The sequence below is a fragment of the Phodopus roborovskii genome, unplaced genomic scaffold, assembly GCF_943737965.1.
Source record: "Phodopus roborovskii unplaced genomic scaffold, PHOROB, whole genome shotgun sequence".
Lineage (NCBI taxonomy): Eukaryota > Metazoa > Chordata > Mammalia > Rodentia > Cricetidae > Phodopus > Phodopus roborovskii.
Genome location: NW_026126480.1, coordinates 56,485,488 through 56,506,761, shown reverse-complemented (window position 1 = coordinate 56,506,761; position 21,274 = coordinate 56,485,488). Strand labels below are relative to the sequence as shown.

The window sequence follows — 21,274 nt, the reverse complement described above, 5'->3', positions numbered from 1 at the left end:
CATGGGTCTATCTGCAGTCTTCTACACACCCTCATTCAATTGTGCCAGCACCATTTGTTGAAGATGCTGTCCTCGCCCCATTGTATAATTTTAGCTGTTTTGTCGAAAATCAGGTGTTCATAGGTATGTGGGTTAATATCAGGATTTTTAATTCGATTCCATTGGTCTACCTGTCTATTTTTATGCCAATACCAGGCTGTTTTCAGAACTATAGCTCTGTAGTAGAGCTTAAAGTCAGGAATGGTGATGCCTCCTGAAGTTCTTTTATTGTATAGGGTTATTTTTGGCTATCCTGGGTCTTTTGTTTTTCCATATAAAGTTGATTATTATCCTTTCAAGGTCAGTGAAGAATTGTGGTGGGTTTTTAATGGGGATTACATTGAATCTGTAGATTGCTTTTGGCAAGATTGCCATTTTTACTATGTTTATCCTACCTATCCAAGAGCATGGGAGATCTTTCCATTTTCTGGTATCTTCTTTAATTTCTTTCTTTAGAGTCACAAAGTTCTTATTATATAGGTCTTTCACTTGTTTGGTAAGCGTTACACCAAGATACTTTATGTTGCTTGTGGCTATTGTAAAGGGTGATGTTTCTCTGATTTCTTTCTCTGTCTCTTTGTCGTCTGAAAAAAGTAGGGCTACTGATTTTTTTGAGTTTATCTTGTGTCCTGCTAGTTTGCTGAAGGTGTTAATCAGCCCCCTGGTAGAGTTTATTGGGTCTCTTATGTAAACTATCATATCACCTGCAAATAGAGACAGTTTGACTTCTTCCTTTCCAATTTGGATCCCCTTGATCTCCTTTTGTTGTCTTATAGCATTAGCTAGAACTTCTAGTACGATATTGAAGAGATATGGAGAGAGAGGGCAGCCTTGTCTTGTTCCCGATTTTAGAGGAATTGGCTTAAGTTTCTCTCCATTCAGTTTGATGTTGGCAGTTGGTTTGCTGTATATTGCTCTTATTATGGTTAGGTATGTTCCTGTTATCCCTGACCTCTCCAAGACCTTTATCATGAAAGGGTGATGAATTTTGTCGAAGGCTTTTTCTGCATCTAGTAAGATAATCATATGGTTTTTCTTTTTCTGTTTGTTTATATGGTGGATTTACACATAACATTTTAAAAGACAAATTGTTTTCAGATTTTCCAGTAGGGTAGCATTGATAACATCAATGGAAGACAGGCAATACTGTATCCTTCCTAAGTCTTTTTAATGAATTAATTCCCCCAAACTACAACACTTAGAGAATGGTAGACATAGTGGACAGTGTTGCGTGATTTCAACCTTGGCCCTCTTACTTACAGTACTGAAAGGTTAATTTTTCCAACTGCTAAGATCAGATGATTGACAGTTCTCAACTGAGTCTTCTCTGGGAGAGTGACCTTATCTTCTTTGACATTCTACATCAACAAACTAAGCATGGAGAACATGAGGGACTGGTCCTCTTACTGCTTCATGGCAACACTCAGCTCGAGAGCCCCAGTAGGACAGCTCAGTTCTTTCCTGTGACTGTCTTACCAATCAGTTTTTCCCTCTGCCAATCCTGCTCCTTCCCTCAACCCCCAGTAAACTTCTGCCCGCATATGTTACCTGTTTCCCAAGGAGCCTGACCTGCAGTCCTAGGTACTCCACAATGCTAAAATGGAACAGAACTATAGAAATATGGGATAACCAGAGAGGGGAAATTTGTTTATCAGCACTGCTCAATGTGTCTCATTAACTCTGAAGCTTTTCTAAGGAACCCTAGTGAAAAGTCTGGCAGAATAACAGCTGGGTGCATCGCAGCCTATTCTCACCCTGGCAGAAGAGAAGGTGAGGTCTCAGAGATGCTGCTGTGGTCATGGTCTTTCCACAGACTCAGATCCCCCCCCCCTTCTCCATATTAAGCACCAACATGGCATGTCATTTGAAAGCTGGTGCTATGATGCCCTAATCCCAGAAAATACTGTCTTCCAGGATTTGACAGTCACTTAAGCCAGTAGATTCCTCATATTGATTAATCTGTTTTGTTGAGTTTTCTAAGCAACTCTGAGAGTCCTAACACAGGTCCACTTTTGACTTCTTCCCATATTTAAAGATTGACAGGTCAACCAATGTCATGTATTTTTTACCACACATTCTTCATTTTTAATGCATGAATATATATACATGTGTGTGTTCCATGTGTGGAAGGGTCATACACACATGTGTGTGCATGTATGTATTGGGGCCAGAGGACAACTTCAGGTGTTATCCTCAAGAGCCATCCACTTCCCTTAAAGTAGGGTCTCTCATTGCTGGAAGCTTCCTAGCTAGACTAGACTAGCTGGCAAGTGAGCTTGCAGGCTCCCTGTTTCCACTGCCCTAGCACTGGGAATACAAGCACACACTACCACACTCACAATTTTTTCTAAATAGATTCCTGGGGTTAAACTCACTTATTTCATCAAATGGAGACATAGCCACAGTCAGTGTTTACCCAGAGAATGTACTGGATAAATTAGTTGGTAGAGTGAGCCTGTGTGTCTAAGTCAAAATAATAGAGATGAACACATAACCATGGGTGAGGTGAGCTCCTCATAGAGAAGTTTCCAGAACACATGTTGCAGTTTCTGGAACAGCAGGAACACTTGGCTAATGTTACTGTCATTGCTTTATTCCCAGTTACTATTGGAAGATACTGTCATCAAGGGCTTCTGATCTAACAGATGTCTCGGTGGTTAGTTCCTCTTCTTCACTGAGCAGCTAAATGATACTAACTTGTGCCTGCCACTAAAGAAAAGCATAGAAGCCACTGCTCTGTAAATCTCTTGTCTTTGTGACAGAGTTTCTCTGTCCTCTTACTGACTGGTTTAGGAAAAGACAGAGTAGCCAGTGTTCATCAAGGCAAAAAGACAAGAAACCTTTGACCACCGGGGACTTTTTTTCAAAGGCTCCTTATGAAACAAAACTGAAAATACCAAACGTAATCACCTGTAATGCACCTCCCACATACATAAATTCAGAGATATTTTGACTTTGAAGCTGTACGTCAAGCAATCATTCCAAAGGTAAATACAAAATTTAATCTTTTGTCAGGCATGGGGACACACAGCTGTAGTCCCAGCACTCCAAAGGATGAGAGAAGAAGGTCACATGTTGGAAGCCAGCCTGGCTATGGAGCAAGATGCTATTTCAAAACATGAATTAGCGACTGGAGAGTTGACTCAAATTGGTAAAGTACCTGCTGGACGAGGATGAGGCCCTGAGTTAGAATCTCCTGGCACCCATGTAAAAAAAGCCAGAGTCACACATGGCTGTAACCTTAGCATACGGGACAGAGACAGGTGGACCCTAGGAGCTTGCTGACCAGAAAGTCTAGACAGTCAAGTACCAGGTTCAGCTGGAGACCTTGTCTTACAGATAATATAGAGAAGGGCTGAGCAAGATAACCCTGTGTTGACTCCTGGCCTCCATGTGTGTGTACATATGTGGGGATGAGCCCACACTCACACATACACAGCACCATGCACATTTACAAAGAAGTTAACATCTTTTCTTATTTCTCCCCGAAAACTGAGTAACTTGAGAAAGTAAAAATATTTTTGAAACACAATACAAAACCTACCATAAACAAACAAAGATATCCAAGTAGTTTGTTCACAATAAAGATCCTGCCCAGGTAGAAGTCTTGAGAGAGACACCCAGAACAGACTCTTCAATGGCTCCAGTCCCCCCAGAGTCCCAGTAACTGCAGCTTGTTCCGCTAGCATAATGAACTGTTTTCATGAGAACAGTATGAGGGCTGAGATGGCCTCTGACCACTAATTTACCATGAGTTCAGTCTCTAGTCTCCTACCTCTTGTCCCTGTGTGACAAAACATCCCGGGGGCATCCTACAGATTCCAGAATTACCCTTCCCTTCTAAAAATCTAACATTTTGGCCAGTTCACTCTCAAAACAAGAATTCTAATGTGATGGTTCAAGGGTTGGGTCATGTTGAAAGCACCCACTTCCATGCCTACATTTAATCTCTAGAAGCCACATGGCCGAGTGAGAGTTGACTCCCACGTGGTATCCTTTGACTTCCATGTGTACTGCTACATAGTATATGTATGCCCATACACATACACACGTATATAGCATAAGTAAATAAATGTAAAACTAATTCAACTCTAGAGGACACAAAGAAACTACTGTTAGACTAACATGGAACCTCTGTGTTTCCTATGGGCTATCTGTTCAAGAACTCTGTCCTCTGAGCTTAAGAGCTATTATCAGCTTACTCAAAATAGCAAGTTTGAGATCCAGCTTGTTGATGTAGAACAAGAAGGTCATCAGACCTCACCTAAAATCTTAACTGCTCCTTCATATGAGCACAGCTCGGGTGTGTGCACATACACATTGCCAGCTTTCTGTAATTTGGCCTCAGCTGCATGTGGTCTGGTGGTCTCAGGAGGCACTGGAGAACACAGAATGTGGAAGGTGAACTAAAGGGAACATTCAATCTACACAGCTGTTGGGAAGTAGACATCCATGCTGGGATGAGACTCTTGGGTGGTGCAGCTGCTTTGCAATGACCCATGTCCTGTAAATGGCCCCTCACCCATGCTGTAAGGAAATTCCAGTTGGACTATGGTATAACTGTTACTCTGAGCTGTCACTGTGGGCCACAGTTTATATAACAGCATGGCTGGTGACCCTTGAGTCTTTTTTCCATGGCTACAGCTTTCTTGGTGTCTACCAACTACGAATCTTGACTCCTCCCCCTTTATTCTTCAAGAACAACTGATAACATAGCTTTAAGATAGCATAGAGTGTTTATGAGAGAAATAAATAAACTCTGAGTTGAGTACAGGTGATAGCTTGTCTCTATTCCTAGTTTACAAAAAGGGTTCTCTCTGGCCTCTTCCTACAGTCTCTGACATGTACCCCTCGCTAGACCCATGGTGATAGGATCTGAGACTAATGAGAGCACTCAGTGCACAAGAGTGCTTGCTGTGCCAACATGAGGACCTGAGTTCAAACCCCCATCACTCATGTAAAAAGTTGGTTGTGGCCTTATGCACCTATAATCCCATCCTTAGATGCTGGGGGTGGAGACAGGAGATTTGCTGAGGTTAGCTGGCTGCAAACCTAGCTCCAGGTTCAGCAAAAGTGATAAAGCAGGACACTCAAAATCCTCCTCTGGCCTCAGTGCTCCCAGAAGTACACACATACACACACACGCGTGCGCACACACATGCTTGATAGACATGTTCTCCGCTCCCATTCTCCCACTTCAGCTAGCAAAACCACATTTCCCCTGTGGCTGTAACCCCCATGCAGCATCGCTTCCTGAAGTTAGCCTGCCCATCATTAGGTAAAACATGAGGCTTGCAGCATTTGCTGGCTCCTGCGTTACTGCTACTATGTATCCCATGTCTGATTTGTCACAGGACATGCCAAGTGAAGCAGCCCCCCCCCAGTGTATCCACCTACCCTCCAGTGCAGTCTCAAAACAGTCACATCCAGGTCACTTTCCCTTAGGCTCTCCCCTCCCCTCACCCTCCTGCTATCAACAGGGAAGCATGCCCACTCAGAGCAGTGACATGACAAGTTTCTATTCTACAATGCAGGAAACACTACAAGTTTTGTTTCTTAAAAAAAATTCTTTAATAAAGTCTCACCCCCTCATCTTGAAGGTGTGAGATGTGAATTCCAGAGCTCATGGCCTTACTGGCAGCTTGGAAATAGAAGGGACTGCTGTCCAGGAAGCAGTCTATGGCCCCATGTGTCTTCCTTCTCCTGTCTCTGAATGTCAATGGTCTGGCACCCGAGTACCCTGAGTCATTGCTTATAGGCTGACAAATATGCAGGAAGCCAGCACATGGGATTTTGCACACTCTCCAAAGCCTGTTTTGTTTTGTTTTTAAATGGGTGAGGGAACATAATTGATGATATATTTTGTCCATGGGGTTCACACCAGAAAGCCAGAGCAGTGAGCAAGAGGTGGGTGAGTTCACTATGAGAGTCACTAAACACTTTATGCTGGGGGAGCTGTTTGTTAATCAAAGAATTCCCTGTTTGCTTATTAGGCATCAAAATCATTAAGAAGTCCACTAAAACAGGACAGTGCTAGTTTAAAGCTAAAGGGGATGTGCTTGTAGAGGCCTGGTGCTTAGGTTCTACCTTGAAGGAAGCCCTGACACAGACGTGAGTTACAAGACTGAAAGAAGACTTGGGAGCCCAGCTTGTCTCCCAGGTGTTGGGTGGACAGAGAAAGGGGACCACAGGTACTGGTTTCTTGCTAGTCATGATGTGCAGAAATGAGGGCTTGTCTGACTGCAAGCATCCAGGACAGCCAGGCACGCTACACAGGCTGGTGGGAAAGGGCGGAGAAAATGCCAACGAAGAAATATGCCCAGGCTGCAGTATCCAAGAAGCTGAACGAGGAATCAAGTTGGGGTTGCTGAGAAAGGGATGGAGGACAAACACCAAAGTGTTTCCTTGTGTCTGTTTCTTCCAGCAGGAGACAGGCCCCTGAACAAGCAGCCTACGATCTCTCAAACACTTTAAGGTTTCCATCTTGCTGATGCATGCTGTCCGAGTCCTCCATGCTTTCCAGCCATTTCTAGAGCCATGGGAAAAACCATCTCTAGCTTCTTCGGGTGACTTCAGCTTTCCACAGAGTAAAATCTACAGGGACAATTTCAGATCTTCCATCAGAACCACTCCTTCGTTCCAACGGTGGAGATCAGTGGACTTAGGTGTTTTGAATATTCATCTGAAATCAGTTAGGATGGAAATTTCAATTTTTCTGGCAATTATAAGTTTTTTTTTAAGTAGTCTCATTGGTTATGCTTTAAATTGAAAACTTTTTAAATAGTAAAGAATAAGATTGACACATGTGATGGTCAGGGTCAATTATCCACTTGACAAAAATCTAAAATTACCTAGGAGATGGATCTCTTAGCATGGCTGGAAGGGATGTTCTTGAGTTCACTGAGATGGGAAGACACACCCTGAATGAGAACATGCCATTTTATGTGCTAGGCTTGGACTGAGTAAAGGAAAGGAAACGGAGTAGAAACTGTGCACCCATTCACTGTTCTTCTATTCTGACTGTAGGCATAAGGTGCTCGACTCTCTCAAGGTCCTCACCCTGGTGGACCATTTCCTGGAACTGCGAACTAAGTTCACAGCTGCTTTTGCTGAGTTGCTTTTGTCTGAGTTTTTAATCAAAGCAATAAGAACAGACTCTAAGTCAGAAATCAGTACCAAGAACTGGGGTCACTGCCGTGGTAAACCCCACGAGGTGGTTCTTCCATCTTTGGAGGTGTTTTAAAGCTAGACTGTGGGAGTTTGGATCACCCCACCCCTGCCCTGCCTGCGCGCCCCCTGGATGGTGGAAGCAGAGTTTAATGAGCATCTGGTGGGATCATAGAAGGGGAGGATGCTGAAGAAAATGCCCAGCTCCTGGGGTTTCAGAGAGAAGCAGGGACTCTATCAGGAACGAGCTGAGGACCATTTGTGTGACATTTGGGACAATGATCTAGCTTCATCCTGCCCATGTCCCAAGAACCTGAGTGAAGCTAAATTGAAAGAGTATGAGCTGGTTTGTTTGACAGAGGGCACTTTAGGACAGGGGAGTGCCCAGGGTGCTAAGAAGGGCAGCTGAGATTGTCAAAGGGACAATTTATAATATAAAATTAATTCTTTTACTTCTAAGCATGTGGATGTGTGTGTCTGTGTATTAGTATGTGCTGGTGCCCACAGAAGCCAGAGGCCAACACTAGAGTTGAGAGCCACCATCATGGGTGCTGGGAACCAAACTGAGGTCCTCCACAGACCAGCAAGTGCACATAACCACTGAGCCTCCTCTCCAGTCAGATTAAGGTACAGCTGGTCCTAAATAGTGAGCAACAGCTCTCCTTGGTGTCCTCTCCACCCTCTCCTCCCCCAAACAACACTGTGAGTCTGAGAAGGCAGGACTGAGAGAAATAGAAGGAAATAGAAACATCTGAGAACACCAGAAAGAGCCCCTGGGGAGAGGTCTTCATTTCTGGAACTGTTCTAAAGGAGTTTCCAGAAAATTTCTGATGATTTCCCGGTGCTACAAAATAAAATTAGCCTAAGAAACAAACAAAGAAATAAGATTAAACAAATAAATGAAATGTCCCCAACAGTGCCTGGCACACACAAGATTCATAGCAGATATCAGTTCCTCCCAGGATAAGGGTGTGAGGGCCTATGTCAGCTATAGTGAACAGATGTTACACATCCCAATCTTCCAGAAACTCACAGTCTTCTTAAACAGGGCCACAGAGTGAGGAAGGCAGGGAAGAAGAAAAGTAAGTGCATCTCTGTAGGTGACTCTTCCTGCACTCGGATTCTGCAGCATCTTCAAGCAGACATAGGTTTGGGTCTTATGCTATCCATTACTGCTGAGATGACAGCACCTGCAGCCTTTGCTCCCTCCACCAGGGCATGCTCCACCTGCAAAGCACAGTGGTTCACGGGACAGTGGGTACCAATTTCAAGCTGGCACCCTCCCTTGCTCCCACCCCTCCCATCCCCCTCAGGATCCAGCCATCCTGGAGTCTTTTCCTTTAGGAAGGGAGTGCTATCCTCCAAAATCCCTAAAGTTTCCAGAGACCCAGCGAAGGGGGCATCTGAAGACAGGCACCCAAGGCAGGGCAGTCTCCCTTTCCCCAGGCCATGGAACCTCTAACCTTTTTCTTTCCCAGAAGTCATTCAGCATAGGATCTGCCTCCAGACTAATACATAATGCAAAGGATCTCTACATGGGATAGGCTGAAGCTACTGAGGCCCTCATTCAACAAAAAGGGCGTGGGCACAGCTGCACATGAATCAGTATTCGCACTTAGTTCAATCTCATGGCTCCTGGATCACTGATCTCCACTTGGGGGTCTTTATTCACATGCAAATATTCATGGGATGGAGATCCTTCATTCTGGAGCTCACTAAGCTCCTAGCACAGTCTCTCAAGAGCAGAGCACAGCAAGCAGAGGACACAGAGTGGAGAGGAGGATGCCAGAAAACAAAGTGGACAGAGGGGATGGGGACAATGGGGAGATTTGACCCCACTCTGTGCAGAGAACATAAAAGTCACAGGAGAGGCAAAAACAGAAAATGGTGCCCCACCTTTAATTCTTGGGGTTTGGTTTTGTTTTGTTTAATTTTACCTATTGAACAGGAGTTACACCTTCCCTCTGCCCATGAAGTTTTCTAATAAGGGCCAACTATTAATGAGAACAGCTTAAATTGTTACAGGTATCTGGGCTTCAGGGCTCTTTTGCGAGTGTCGTATGTTATCACTGGCCTGTCTGAGCTAGGCAGGTAACAGGGCAAGAACTGGAAAATGGCATATCTATGCCCAGCATCAAAGATGACCTGACAGATCCCAGCAAAGCACGGTGAGGAGCCACTGAGGGCACTCAGGAACACACCTGCTGGCTCCTGGGCACGCCGTATCTAAGGTCATTGACAAAGTGCTCACAGTTCCCTTCGATGAGACTATACTGCACTATCTTGTTGATCATGTTTCTTGTGCGCTGCATGATCTTATCCACGGGGAGGGGCAGGTATATCCCATCCAGCTTGTTGTTGATCTTCCAAGAGCAGCCGTGCAGCACATCCTCCAGCCGGCTGTACTTCACCACAGCACGGTTGCTGAAGATAGATGTGATGCTGCCCACCTCAAACTCCTCACCTGGGGAACAACAACAAAAGTTGGGAAACCTCAAGGTCAGGGTATGCCGGCTCTTCCTAAGATCTTGTGTAACCTGCTTACTGTGAAGTTCTCCATCAAACCATCCGTTTGGAGTATGGCGGAGGAGAAGGGATTGGATTAAATGTACCATGGAGGGATACTTTTCTTGGGGATGAAGGCAGGGCGTGCCCACATATGCTGGTGTGCATGAATGTATGGAGGCCAGAAGCCAAGGTCGATTATCTTCCTTCATCACTCTCCATCTTATTTTTTGAGACTGGATCTCTCACTGAATGAAGAGCTCACCTATTGGCTAGACAGGCTGACAAATGGGCTCTGGGGATCACCTATCTCTGCCATACACAGATTTTAGCATGAGATCTGGGGATCTGAACCCAAAATCTCATGCTTGTGTGGGAAGCACATTATCAATGAGGCAGCCCCACCCAAGTAATCTTTTGCCCTGAGTTACATGCCCTGTTCGGCTCCAGAAGAATCTCGTTAGTAACTCTAGAAATACCTTATCACATGGCCCTGGACTAGACTGTGTTGCCCTGACCCTGTCTTAGAAGCTGAGTCTCATTTCCTAAGCAGATGTAAAGAATCTCCACCATCTGTATGCCACTCCCTGGTAAGGCTCAGTCATGGGCATGATAGCAGTGATCCCATAGCATGCCCTCCATCTGCAAGGAAATAGTGAAGTCACATATTTAGACCTCTGGTGCCTACACTACCACCATCCATGCAGAGCCACTCTGTGTTCATTACCAAGGAGGGGCTCTGCAGATTCAGAAAAAAAAGAAAACATTAGAAAGTTGCTACATTCTCTCACACTCAGTGTTTAGAAGACATGGAACCTGTCTAAGGCCACATGGGTAGACATGAAATATCATCTACAAGGCAGAATTTTCAATATTCCCATCAAAAAGAAATGACAGGTGGGGTGGGGTGGCTCAGTGAATAGGGCATTTATCCCACAAACATGAAGATAAAAGTTCATATCCTCAGAACCTATGGGAAAGCCAGGGAAGAATGGGAGCTGCTCTAACCCCAACACTTAGGAGGTAGAAATGGAGATCCCCATGGTTATCCAGAATTGGTAAGCTATAAGGTTCAGAGAGAGTGATCAAGAAAGATGCCTGATATCAAGATGTCTTTTAACATGATGACATTTCAGGCCTCCACATGTGAGTGCAAGAAGACATGCATGCACACAGAGACCATTATAAGCACTTACACATACAAAGAAAGGGAAACAATATTAGAGGATATGGATATGCTAGCCACCTGTGTGTGGTCATTGCAAAGCAGTCTAAATCACACTGTATCTCACAAACATCTACCACTACTGTATCAATTAAGGACAGGACATTTTTAAAGATTATTTACCCACAAGAGCCACCTGGAGGGTTGCACACAGTATGTGTGTCTCTTTCCAAGTTTTCCAGGAGCAAAAAAGAAAAAAAAAAAATATGTCCCTTATTCTATTCCTGTGTGTTACAAGAAAATCTACTGATTTCCCAAAAACTAATTTAGCCCCATTAACAGCAGCCCTACTTTGCCCTGCGGTGGTCACAGAAAGAGGTGAACTATGGAACCACTGTATCATGAACAGGCACAGAGATGTCATCTTAAAGAAGGGGCTGGTGGGAGGGGATCGCTGCTAACCATCTCTTTAGCGATACAAGTGGGGTGTTTCCCACACAGGCTACAGGAAAGAGGTGGGGAGGGTTTTCTTTTTTATATCATGTTTTAGTGTTTTTACTTATCCTTTGAAGAGTTCATACAATGTATTTTGATCATATTGTTTCTCCTCCTATGCTCGTCCCAGATTCCCCCCTCACTTCTTTGATTAGGCTCCTGGACGGAAAATGGAGACAGGAAGTGGATGGACTGAGAAGAAAAGGAACAGGAAAGGGATTCTACCATGGAGGAAAGTCCTGCCAAGGTGGGAGATGGAGCCCAAGGGAAAGCCTGCAGGAATCAAGGCTGAGAATCAAAGACCTTGGCAGTGACCTTCTGTGACTCCATTTTGAGCCAGCAGAGCTGCGTAGGACACTTCAAAAGACATCAAGTCACCCCTCCCCCACCCCTCACCATGCTCCCCCCCCCCCCGGGACCAGACTCCTGAAATGGCCACTACAAGCAATGGTCCTAGACCACATCCAATTTTAAGTTGTTTATAACAATTATCTGTAATCTCCTATTATTTTCACCATCTGGTCGTTCATCAAATCTCCTCTTCGCTTTAGAAAGCCTCAAGTCCAGTCAAAACCATAGGACATGGAATAAGAAACAAGTAAGCATTTAGGTAAGGCAGCCTAGAGCACACTGGAACATCAGGAAGGCAAAGGCTTCCACCTCAGGAGGAAGGTGACAAAAGATGGCATGGACGTAAGTGGGAAGCAGCAGTTAGGACCAACAGAAAACAAGTGATGTGGGAGCGGCTACCTTCCTTGGTGTCTTTAGAAACGTGATGAAGGATGCCAGATGACTGACATCAGAAACAGGAGTTGAAGGGGATTTTAGAGACATTCTACACTCCTGCCATTCTTAGCGCTAGATACCTGGTGCTTACTAATAAACAAATAAATGTCCGAGAATGTTTATGTGCTAATGGGCAGTGGCTGAGGACCACAGTGACTGACTGTCCTTCTGTTTACCCTGCTAACTTCCATAGCAGTATCTCAATAGTGTATCCATTCTTACTATCCTTCTGTTTACTCTGCTGAATCCATAGCAGTATCTCAATAGTGTATCCACTCTTACGGTCCTTCTGTTTACCCTGCTAACTTCCATAGCAGTATCTCAATAGTGTATCCACTCTTACTATCCTTCTGTTTACTCTGCTGACTCCATAGCAGTATCTCAACAGTGTATCCACTCTTACTTGGGGGAGCCAAATGAACCACACAATCATCTTCCACGTAGATGGCCCAGTGTTCATAGCCAATTCGAAAAATCTCAATCAGGTCTCCAGGTCTAGGTCTTGGTTTGTTCTGTGATAAGAAGAAAGAGAGAGACAGATAAAATGAACATGTCCAAGGAACTCCAGAGCCACAGGCCAGCCTGTTCATAGGTCATCTCACCAGAAGACCACAGAAGACCCTGACAAAATATTGGGGTTGTCTGTGTTGGTGATCAGTCTGTTGACTTGTTGTATGATATTTTGTTTGTGCTCTGACAAATAAATTTCACCTGGAGTCAGAGGGCAGAGCTAGCCACTAGTTGACCAGAGAGGTTTGGAGGACTGTAGACAGAGAGACAGGAAGTGACAGGTGGGCTGGAGAGAGGATCTGGGCCCTTTGGATGAAGGAACTGAGAGAGGAAGGAAGCACCTGGTGGCTGCTCCCAGCTCTCTGATCTTCCAGGTTTTTACCCCAATATCTGACTCCTGACTTTTTATTGATTAAGGTTAATCAAATTAATGCTTCATCTGGCATCCAACTTTTGGGGCATAAATTCCATTTGCCCATGGCTTCATAGCCACTGGCACCCGCTGGAGCAGCACATGGCAGGGCTGCTCCCAGTGGAGACACTGCAGTGCAGGCTCCTTTCCCTTTATCCCCAGCGAGTCTCAGATTTGCTGTTGTGACCTCTCTGAAACAGTCTCCAGTTGCCACCCAAACTCCAGAGGCATCTGAGTTCCAAAAGCCCCTGGACTTATCCTCACCGGCTGGTTCTGCCTTCAGGCAGCTCCCACCACCCGTGTTTCTTCAACACCATCCCCTGTGTGCGTTTTTAGACAGCTGGCTCCCTCTCCACAGTGGGTGGTGGGATTCCTGAATCCCCCTCCTCGGGATGCTGCCACACTAGGTAGCTGACTTGACACCCACTAAGGTTTCTACTGCTGCTGCAACCACCACACACTCTTAGCTCACAGCTACGCATGCACTAGCAGCTGCAGCTGTGCACTGCCTGTGCTATGCAGCTCACACATCCCTGTCACCAGCAGCGGACTTGGTGAGACAATTGGGAATTCTTAAAGGGGGGGAGATCGTTTTTTGTTTTTGTTTTTCTTTTTTTAAAGAGGTTTCCCCCCATGTTAAAAAATGGGAACCATGGGCTGGAGGGATGGCTCAGGGATTAAGAGCACTGACTGCTCTTCCAGAGGACCTGGGTTCTATTCCCAGCACCCATATGACAGCTTCACAATTGTCCGTAACTCCAGTTCCAGGGGATCTGGCACCTTCACACAAACACACATACAGGTAAAACACCAATGCACATAAAAATAAATAAACCTTAAAGAAAAAAATGGGAAACACTATTACAATGAAAGGAATTAGATCTCTGTATGATTACACAATGGATTGTTTAAAAATGGAACAATTAAAGAGGGAGCTCATGGACTCCAGTCTGATAGCTGGGAAACCAGCATAGGACCAACCCAGACCACCTGAATGTGGGTGTCAGTTAGGAGGACTTGGCAGTCTATGGGGCCTCTGATAGTGGATCAATATTTATCCCTAATATATGCATGGACTTTGGGAGCCCATTCCACCCTAGACACATGGGGTGGGCCTAGGCCATGCTCCAAATGATATGACAGACTTTGAAGACTCTGCATAGAAGGCCTCACCCTCTCTGGGGAGCAGAAAGGGGATAGGATTGGGGGGGGGGAGACAAGGGAGGACAGGAGGGTGAGGAACTGGAATTGACATGTAAAACAAGCTTGTTTCAAATTTAAATCAAAAAATTATCTTTAAAAAATGAACAATTAAATGAGGAGATAATTAACTTAGATGGGATTTACTTAATGTCAATATAAACATTATCTTATAAACATCAGTTTGATAATTCTTGTTTTATCCCGAAAATAGTCGGTTGATATGAGTGCCAAGATGCAGGCCTTAGAAAAAGTTACTAGAGAAAACAATGCCGTTTGACTAGTAATTACAAACTGTAAGAGACATTCAGACAAACACAGAGGAATTTAAAGGATAACCAACCTCAGCATTACATTATAAGGTTACAGAGGAACAGCCCAATATTATCAAACAATCAGCTTTAATTTATCCAATCACCTTACAGAAACAACTACCAAATGACAGGTATCCCCAACGCTGTGTAAGAGCTAACTGGACTCCTGAAGCTGTCAGATTTGAGGGGATTTAAGGAAGTGTGTGTGTGTGCATGCATGCAAGTGTGCGTGCCTGTTTCCCTTCTTTGGGATTTTCTGGTGTGAGATTATTGCCTCTTCAGGAGATAAATGTTCAGCTATTAGTGTTTAGAACTTTATATCAGGCAAAACAAAGCATGAGATGGGTCAAATGTATGGGGTCAGAGGGACAAAGAGGAAAATTAAAGTCATATGTAGCTAACATAGCAATGAATTTATGGGAATGTAATTTCTTACAGCAATAGAATACCAAGACTGACATTCTTTCAATCTCATAAACAAACCATAAACTAATGTATGTTTCTGGGAAAATTATTAAAAGATATTATAAAGAACAGTCACTGACCATTCAGGTTATACAAAAACAGGACACAACAGCTCCATCTTTAAAATGGTTCACAGACAAACCTGTATGGGTGGAATTGTATGCGTTTTTCTGTGGCCATCAGAAAAAGAAAAGAAAAAAAAAAAAAAACAAAACAGGCCTTAGAACAGATAGCATAGGAGCAGCTAAGTGCTCAACATACTGGAGAATTGAGCAGTCCTTAGAATGTTCCTGTGTTAGTTATTAAAAAAAAAAAAAAGTCTGGAAAATGGAGAATGTTAACAGATTTGAGAGCCATAAATAATGTAATTCAACCAATGGGCTCTCTACAGCCTGGAATTGGCTTGCATTCTCTATTACCTAAATAATAGTCTATTAAAGTTATTAATTTAAAAGACTTTCTTCACTATACCTTTACAAGAAAAGGCTAGAGAAAAAGTTGCCTTTGGGGTGCCTACTTACAATAATTCTCAGCCTGTTAAGAGATATCAGTGGAAGACTCTCCCACAGGGGCTGTTAAACAGCCCCACCCTGTGCCAATATTTTCTTTTTATGTCTGTCAGGGGTTTGATAATTTTTTCATCATTTTTATTTAACTAAGGATATTAAACAGCCCCACCCTGTGCCAATATTTTGTACAACAGCCATTGGAAATAATTCATGGTTTCCTTAATCTATAATTTATTATTATACTGACAATATCTTCCTAGCTATTTCAAAACCTTACAGAAAATATTTGAAGAAGAAAAAAAATTACCTTATTGGGGATTTCAATTTGCTCCTGAAAAAAAAAAACACAAAGAAGAGATTCTATTGATTACCTAGGATATAAAATAGGTTTACAAAATAACATCAATCCCAAAATGTAAAAATCAAGAGAGATCAATTGCTGACTCTAAACGACTTTCAAAAATTGCTGTGAGACACTAACTTGCTACAGTCCACAACTAGATTAACAACTCAAGAACTGAATAATTTATTTCAAACCTTACAAGGTGATAAGGCCTTAAATAGTTCAAAAGAATTACCAGCTGAGGCTAAGAGAGAATTGGATCTGGTAGAAAAGAAATTACAGGATGCACATGCAGATCACTTGGATCCAGAGCTTGAGTGTATCCTGGTCATTTCACCTTCTACACATTCCCCTACAAGAATTCTTATGCAGAGAGAAAACAATGTCTTAAAATGGATATTTTTACCACACAAGCAGTAAAAAAATTAAAGACCTATATAGAAAACATTTATGAGTTGATTCTAAAAGGGAAATTGAGACTTCATCAATTAACAGGAATTGTGGTATCTTTTACTAATGCTGAAATTCCCTCTTTATGTGTGGAAAATGAACACTGGCAAAGAGCTTGCAGTAATTTTTTGGGAGAGGTTAACAACAAATGTCCCAAATGCAAGAGAATTCAGTGTATAAAGAGAGCTAAGTGGATCCTTCTGCTCATTAAATGGGGAACGCCATTTTCTGGAGTCCTTCAATTCTACACTGACGCAAACAAATGAGGAAATGCGGGTTATAAATCAGAAAATTTCAATAAACTAGCTCAAAGCCCTTATGATTCTGTTCAAAAGTCAATTATATGCTATTCTCATGGCATTATTAGATTTCTAGAACGTTTTAATATCGTTACTGACTCTCGATATGCAGAGAGAGTTGTTTTACATATTGAAACTGCTGGATTTATTCCAGATGATACATAACTGACTTTGTTATTTATTTAGTTAAAAGAAATAATCAGAAATAGAAATCATCCACTGTATATAACATATAATAGATCCCATACCAGTCTACCAGGCCCTTTAACACAAGGTAATGATGAAATTGATCATCTATTGGTAGGGAATGTTATTTTCAGATGTGTGGCTTTTGTTTATGCTGCATTTGTTTAACCCTGTGAAGCTGTGATTCCTTGTCTAAAACACCAGATGAGCTAATAAAGAGCTGAACAGCCAATAGTGAGTAAGGCAGGAGCCGCCCCGCCGCCGGCCCCGCCGCCCCGGTCATGGGGTAACAGTGGAAATATGGTATACAGAAGTAAGAAAGGAAAAAAGTCCAGATGCAAAAGGTAGTCAGAAGGTAGCCAGGGTAATTTAAGTTTAAAAAAAAAAAAAAAAAAAAAAAAAAAAAAAAAAAGCTGGCAAGCCAAGCTAAGGCCAAGCATTCCTAACTAAGAATAAGCCTCAGTGTGTGACTTATTTGGGAGCTGGGTGGTGAAGCCCTCAAAAAAGCCAAAAGAGTAAAATATTGCACAACAAGGAGTTTGCTAGAAGCCTCAGAATTTCATTTTAAAACACCATGTCAATAGAAAGGATTTGAAAAAGTATTTCCCATCACTTGGCAACAAGCCAAGGAAATGTTCTACTTATTCTTTGCACAACCAAACGACACCACCTGCAGGAAGTAACCCAAAGGGCACTAAAAGAAATGAAATTTGGCAAATGGACATGTTTCATTTTTCAGATTTTGGAAAATTAAAATATGTATTTCACACCATAGGTAGATACTCAGGATTTCAATGAGCAACTGCTTTGAGTTCTGAAAAGGCTGATTCTGTAACCACACATTTGTTAGAAGTTACAGGCATTGTAGGTATACCTGCAGAAATTAAGACTGACAATGCTCCAGCATATGTCTCTAAGAAAATGAAACAGATTTTTGCATATTACAATGTAAGGCATATTACATGTATACCACACAATCCTACATGGCAAGCAGTTATAGAAAGATTTAACTCCTTAACAGTGTTTTAAGGTGTAAAGTTTATGTGAGGACATGAAAGTTTAAGATGTGAGTATCCAAGGAAGTGACTTAAGGTGTGTAAATCCAAGTTATGAAGGTTTAAAGGCTTAAGTGCTGACCAAGAGACAGTAATTTGAAATGCTTAAAAGAATGAAACATATTCCCGATTTCTCTCTCTCTCTCTCTCTCTCTTTCTCTCTCTCTCTCTCTCTTTCTCTCTCTCTCTCTCTCTCTCTCTCTCTCACACACACACACACACACACATTATGCTACTGTTATATTAAGACTCCACAAGTTCATAGTCTTAACAGTAATCAACGGAGTTCTAGAGGCTATTAATCCAACTCTGACAGCGTACAAAACACCATACTATACCACTATACATATCAAGATCTTAAATTCCCTTTGGATGTTCTCTAACTATAGACTTCAAAGGTGTTTTATTGTGCTGAAACATCTGTCACAGTTTTCCAGATAGAAGAAAGAGTGTTAATGCTTTCGATCTAAATCATGTCTGGCATGAGTATACTGCCATTTCTACAATGTGAGTTTCAGTACAGATTACAAACAGAAATGCTAATGTGTCTAAAACTTATGTTTTCACAAACTCGAATTCCTGGAAGCTCCACTGAGTCAACTTGGATCCACCTGAACAGGTAAGATTCACTCTAGATAAATACCACCCCCTTCCCTGGTCTTTGGATCCCCCTCCATCAACTACCAGGAACTAAGAGGAAAAAAAATTCCCTAAACTTAACCTTGTCCTCTGCTCTGCCAGCATCTCACCAGGTTCAAGAGACACTGGACGGTTCCACATAGCCTGGACAGCAGTGAAGCAACCAGCTACCCCAGGATGTAGCCAGCATCCCATCTTTCTCAGGTCCCCCAAAGATGGCCAATGCCCCCCAGGTCAGCAGGAAGCCGTCTTGAGAACCTAACCTGCCACACCTAACTCCTCGCCTTTTTTAATAAAGAAGGGGGGAATGCTAGCATCCAGGACCTGGCAGAGTGTGTCACCCCTGCACATATGGCAAGCAGTACCTGGCTCTGTATGCAGGCCCAAAAGGTCCCTTTAAGAGACGAGCTCCACCCACTCCCACTCTCCCTCTTCCTGATGTCCCTCTGAAGAGGCAGGCAGGCCTTTTCATGTCTCCTCTCTCTCTCTCTCCAATGTAAGGCTTAAAAATCTATCTAGAGCCTGAGAAAGCTGGGGAAAAACATGGATCATTTAAGAAACCCTGCTGTACACAAGAAGAGCACAAATTTGAGGTTAGTTTTGTTATAACATGATGTACATACATTTCTACTTTTGTTCAAGTAGAGTATACAACTCAAGTACCTATACAGCTCATTTAATAATGCAATAAATTTCTAGTCCTTGAAAATTATTATTACAAACTATTTAGGATAATAGTCACCTATTACAATCAAATTTGTAGTCATGTTAGGTGCATTTTCAAGGCCAAACAGATATATTTTAGGTAGACGGGTGGTTTTCAAACACTTCAGAGATCTACAATATATGGCATTTAAGATGTTTTAATAATATAAGGTTCTTTTTATGACATTGATATGTGTCTGCTGCTGGTAACACCATTCTATTTCAGAGACGATAATAGGCATTGAAGAAACTCCATATGGAGTTGACTTTCTTTGTGACAAATTTAGCCACTGGGCAACAAACTACCCTTGTCTTGACCGCTGACAGTATTCTGTCCAATTGGACAAGCTGAACACAAAAGAAAGTGCCTGCCAAACTTTGCCAAGACAAGGTAAGACAGTCCTTCAGAATATCCTACTTCACAGAAAAGTCTGTCAGATATTCTAGGTCTGTAGGTCAAAGATGGATGCCCCAACATTACAGAGGAACTTTGGGTGACTGTCCAGGCAGCTTGAGGTCCCTGTCATAAGGTAATGTTTCACCCTGGGGTGAAGTTGAAGACTAGATAATCATATAATCATAGTTATAGGGTTTTTTTTAGTTAGGATAAAACATAAATTATATATGAAACTCTAGACTCGCCAAGATAGGATAGATAACAGAGTATTTTCTCTAATTTTGCCAAATATGAATGGATTGGATATTGTTACTGTAATTCTTAATAACTGTTTTTGTTGTATATAACTATGTTAAGGTTGAACCCTTCCTTTTTAATTGGCAAAAAAAGGAGAAATTCTGTGGATTATGCTCATCATTAAATAAAAGCTGATTGTCCAAGAGCTGGACAAGAAGAGATTAAGTGCAAGAACCAGACTAGGAGAATTCTGGGAAGAGGAAGGGCAGAGTGAGAGATTTGCCAGCAAACACAGAGAAGGAAGATGAGAATGCTGTACTGAGAAAAAGTACCAAGCCATGTAGCTAAACCTAAGTAAGAGTTATGGGTTGATTTAAGTGTAAGAGTTAGCTAGTAACAAGCCTGAGCTATCAGCTAATCATTTATAAGTAATGTAAGCTTCTGTGTGGTAATTTGGGAAGCAGCTGCTGGGTATTTGGGACCAAGAGGCTCCAGGGCAAGAAACATCCATTTACATTGACTCTCAGCCCTGAATGCACCACATTCCCTGTGGCATATGCTTTAACTCCTTCTGACACTTCTTAGGAGTGAGTATATTAAGCTTTCAAAGTAGTGCGTGCTGGGAGAACACTGCACAAAGAAGGAGCCTCATGCAGTTTCAGGGGTGGACAAGCAGGATGCTGGTCACTGCTAAGGTGTGTATAGCTCTGCCTTGGCCTGGAATCCTAGGCACCATCCACCTTGCAGTCCTGACCTAGGAAGACATCATGACCAGTGTCTAAAGAGCTGCTAACATTACTGACAGCCTGATTCCTTCTGTAAGTCCCCTACATGGCTCCCCTGCAGCCACACACACCAGTTGAAACACCGGGGAACCTGTTATCATTTGACTGCACCCACATATCTCCAACAAAGTCTGAACCTCTGCTAAGTGTGTCCTGTCCCTCAACCCTGGGAGGCCCTGCAGCCCTCATAATTTACAGACAAGTCTTTTACTACAGTTTCATAACACTGAAAACTCCACTTTAACCTCCTGTGTGGTTCCTACCTCCTGACTGGCCCAGGTGAACATTCACTGTCTGTTAAAGAGGCTAAGAGAAGAAAAAATGTTCACCTGACAAGGTCTGTGCATATTTCCATGTGTACTTGTGTGTGAATATGTATATGTGTGAGTGTGTCTGAGTGTCTATCTGTATGTGTGTGAGTAGGTGTGAGGCTGAGTATGTGTGAGTTGTGAGTGTGTAAGTAGAGGGGGTGGAATGGCATATATGTATGTGTGTATGAATTGTAAGTGTATGCATGAGCATGTGAAAGTATAGGGATGGGACCAAATAGGGTTGTGAGTGTATGAATGTGTATGAATGTGTGTACGTGACTTTGTAAGAAGTGTATGTGA

At 42.8% G+C, this 21,274-nt stretch overlaps 1 protein-coding gene across 1 annotated transcript in view; it reads right to left on the bottom strand.

The window, feature by feature from the left end:
* Positions 1-5,600: 5,600 nt before the first annotated feature.
* The window catches only part of Plaat5 (phospholipase A and acyltransferase 5), a 33,153-nt gene continuing 17,479 nt past the window's right edge, over positions 5,601-21,274 (bottom strand). The window contains exons 4-7 of the mRNA XM_051193864.1: positions 12,561-12,669; positions 9,408-9,670; positions 8,240-8,433; positions 5,601-6,721 (exon numbers count right to left, since the gene is read on the bottom strand). Coding sequence (XP_051049821.1) covers positions 8,341-8,433; positions 9,408-9,670; positions 12,561-12,669 — 465 coding nt within the window. The 3' untranslated portion in view covers positions 5,601-6,721; positions 8,240-8,340. The remainder of the gene's footprint in view (positions 6,722-8,239; positions 8,434-9,407; positions 9,671-12,560; positions 12,670-21,274) is intronic.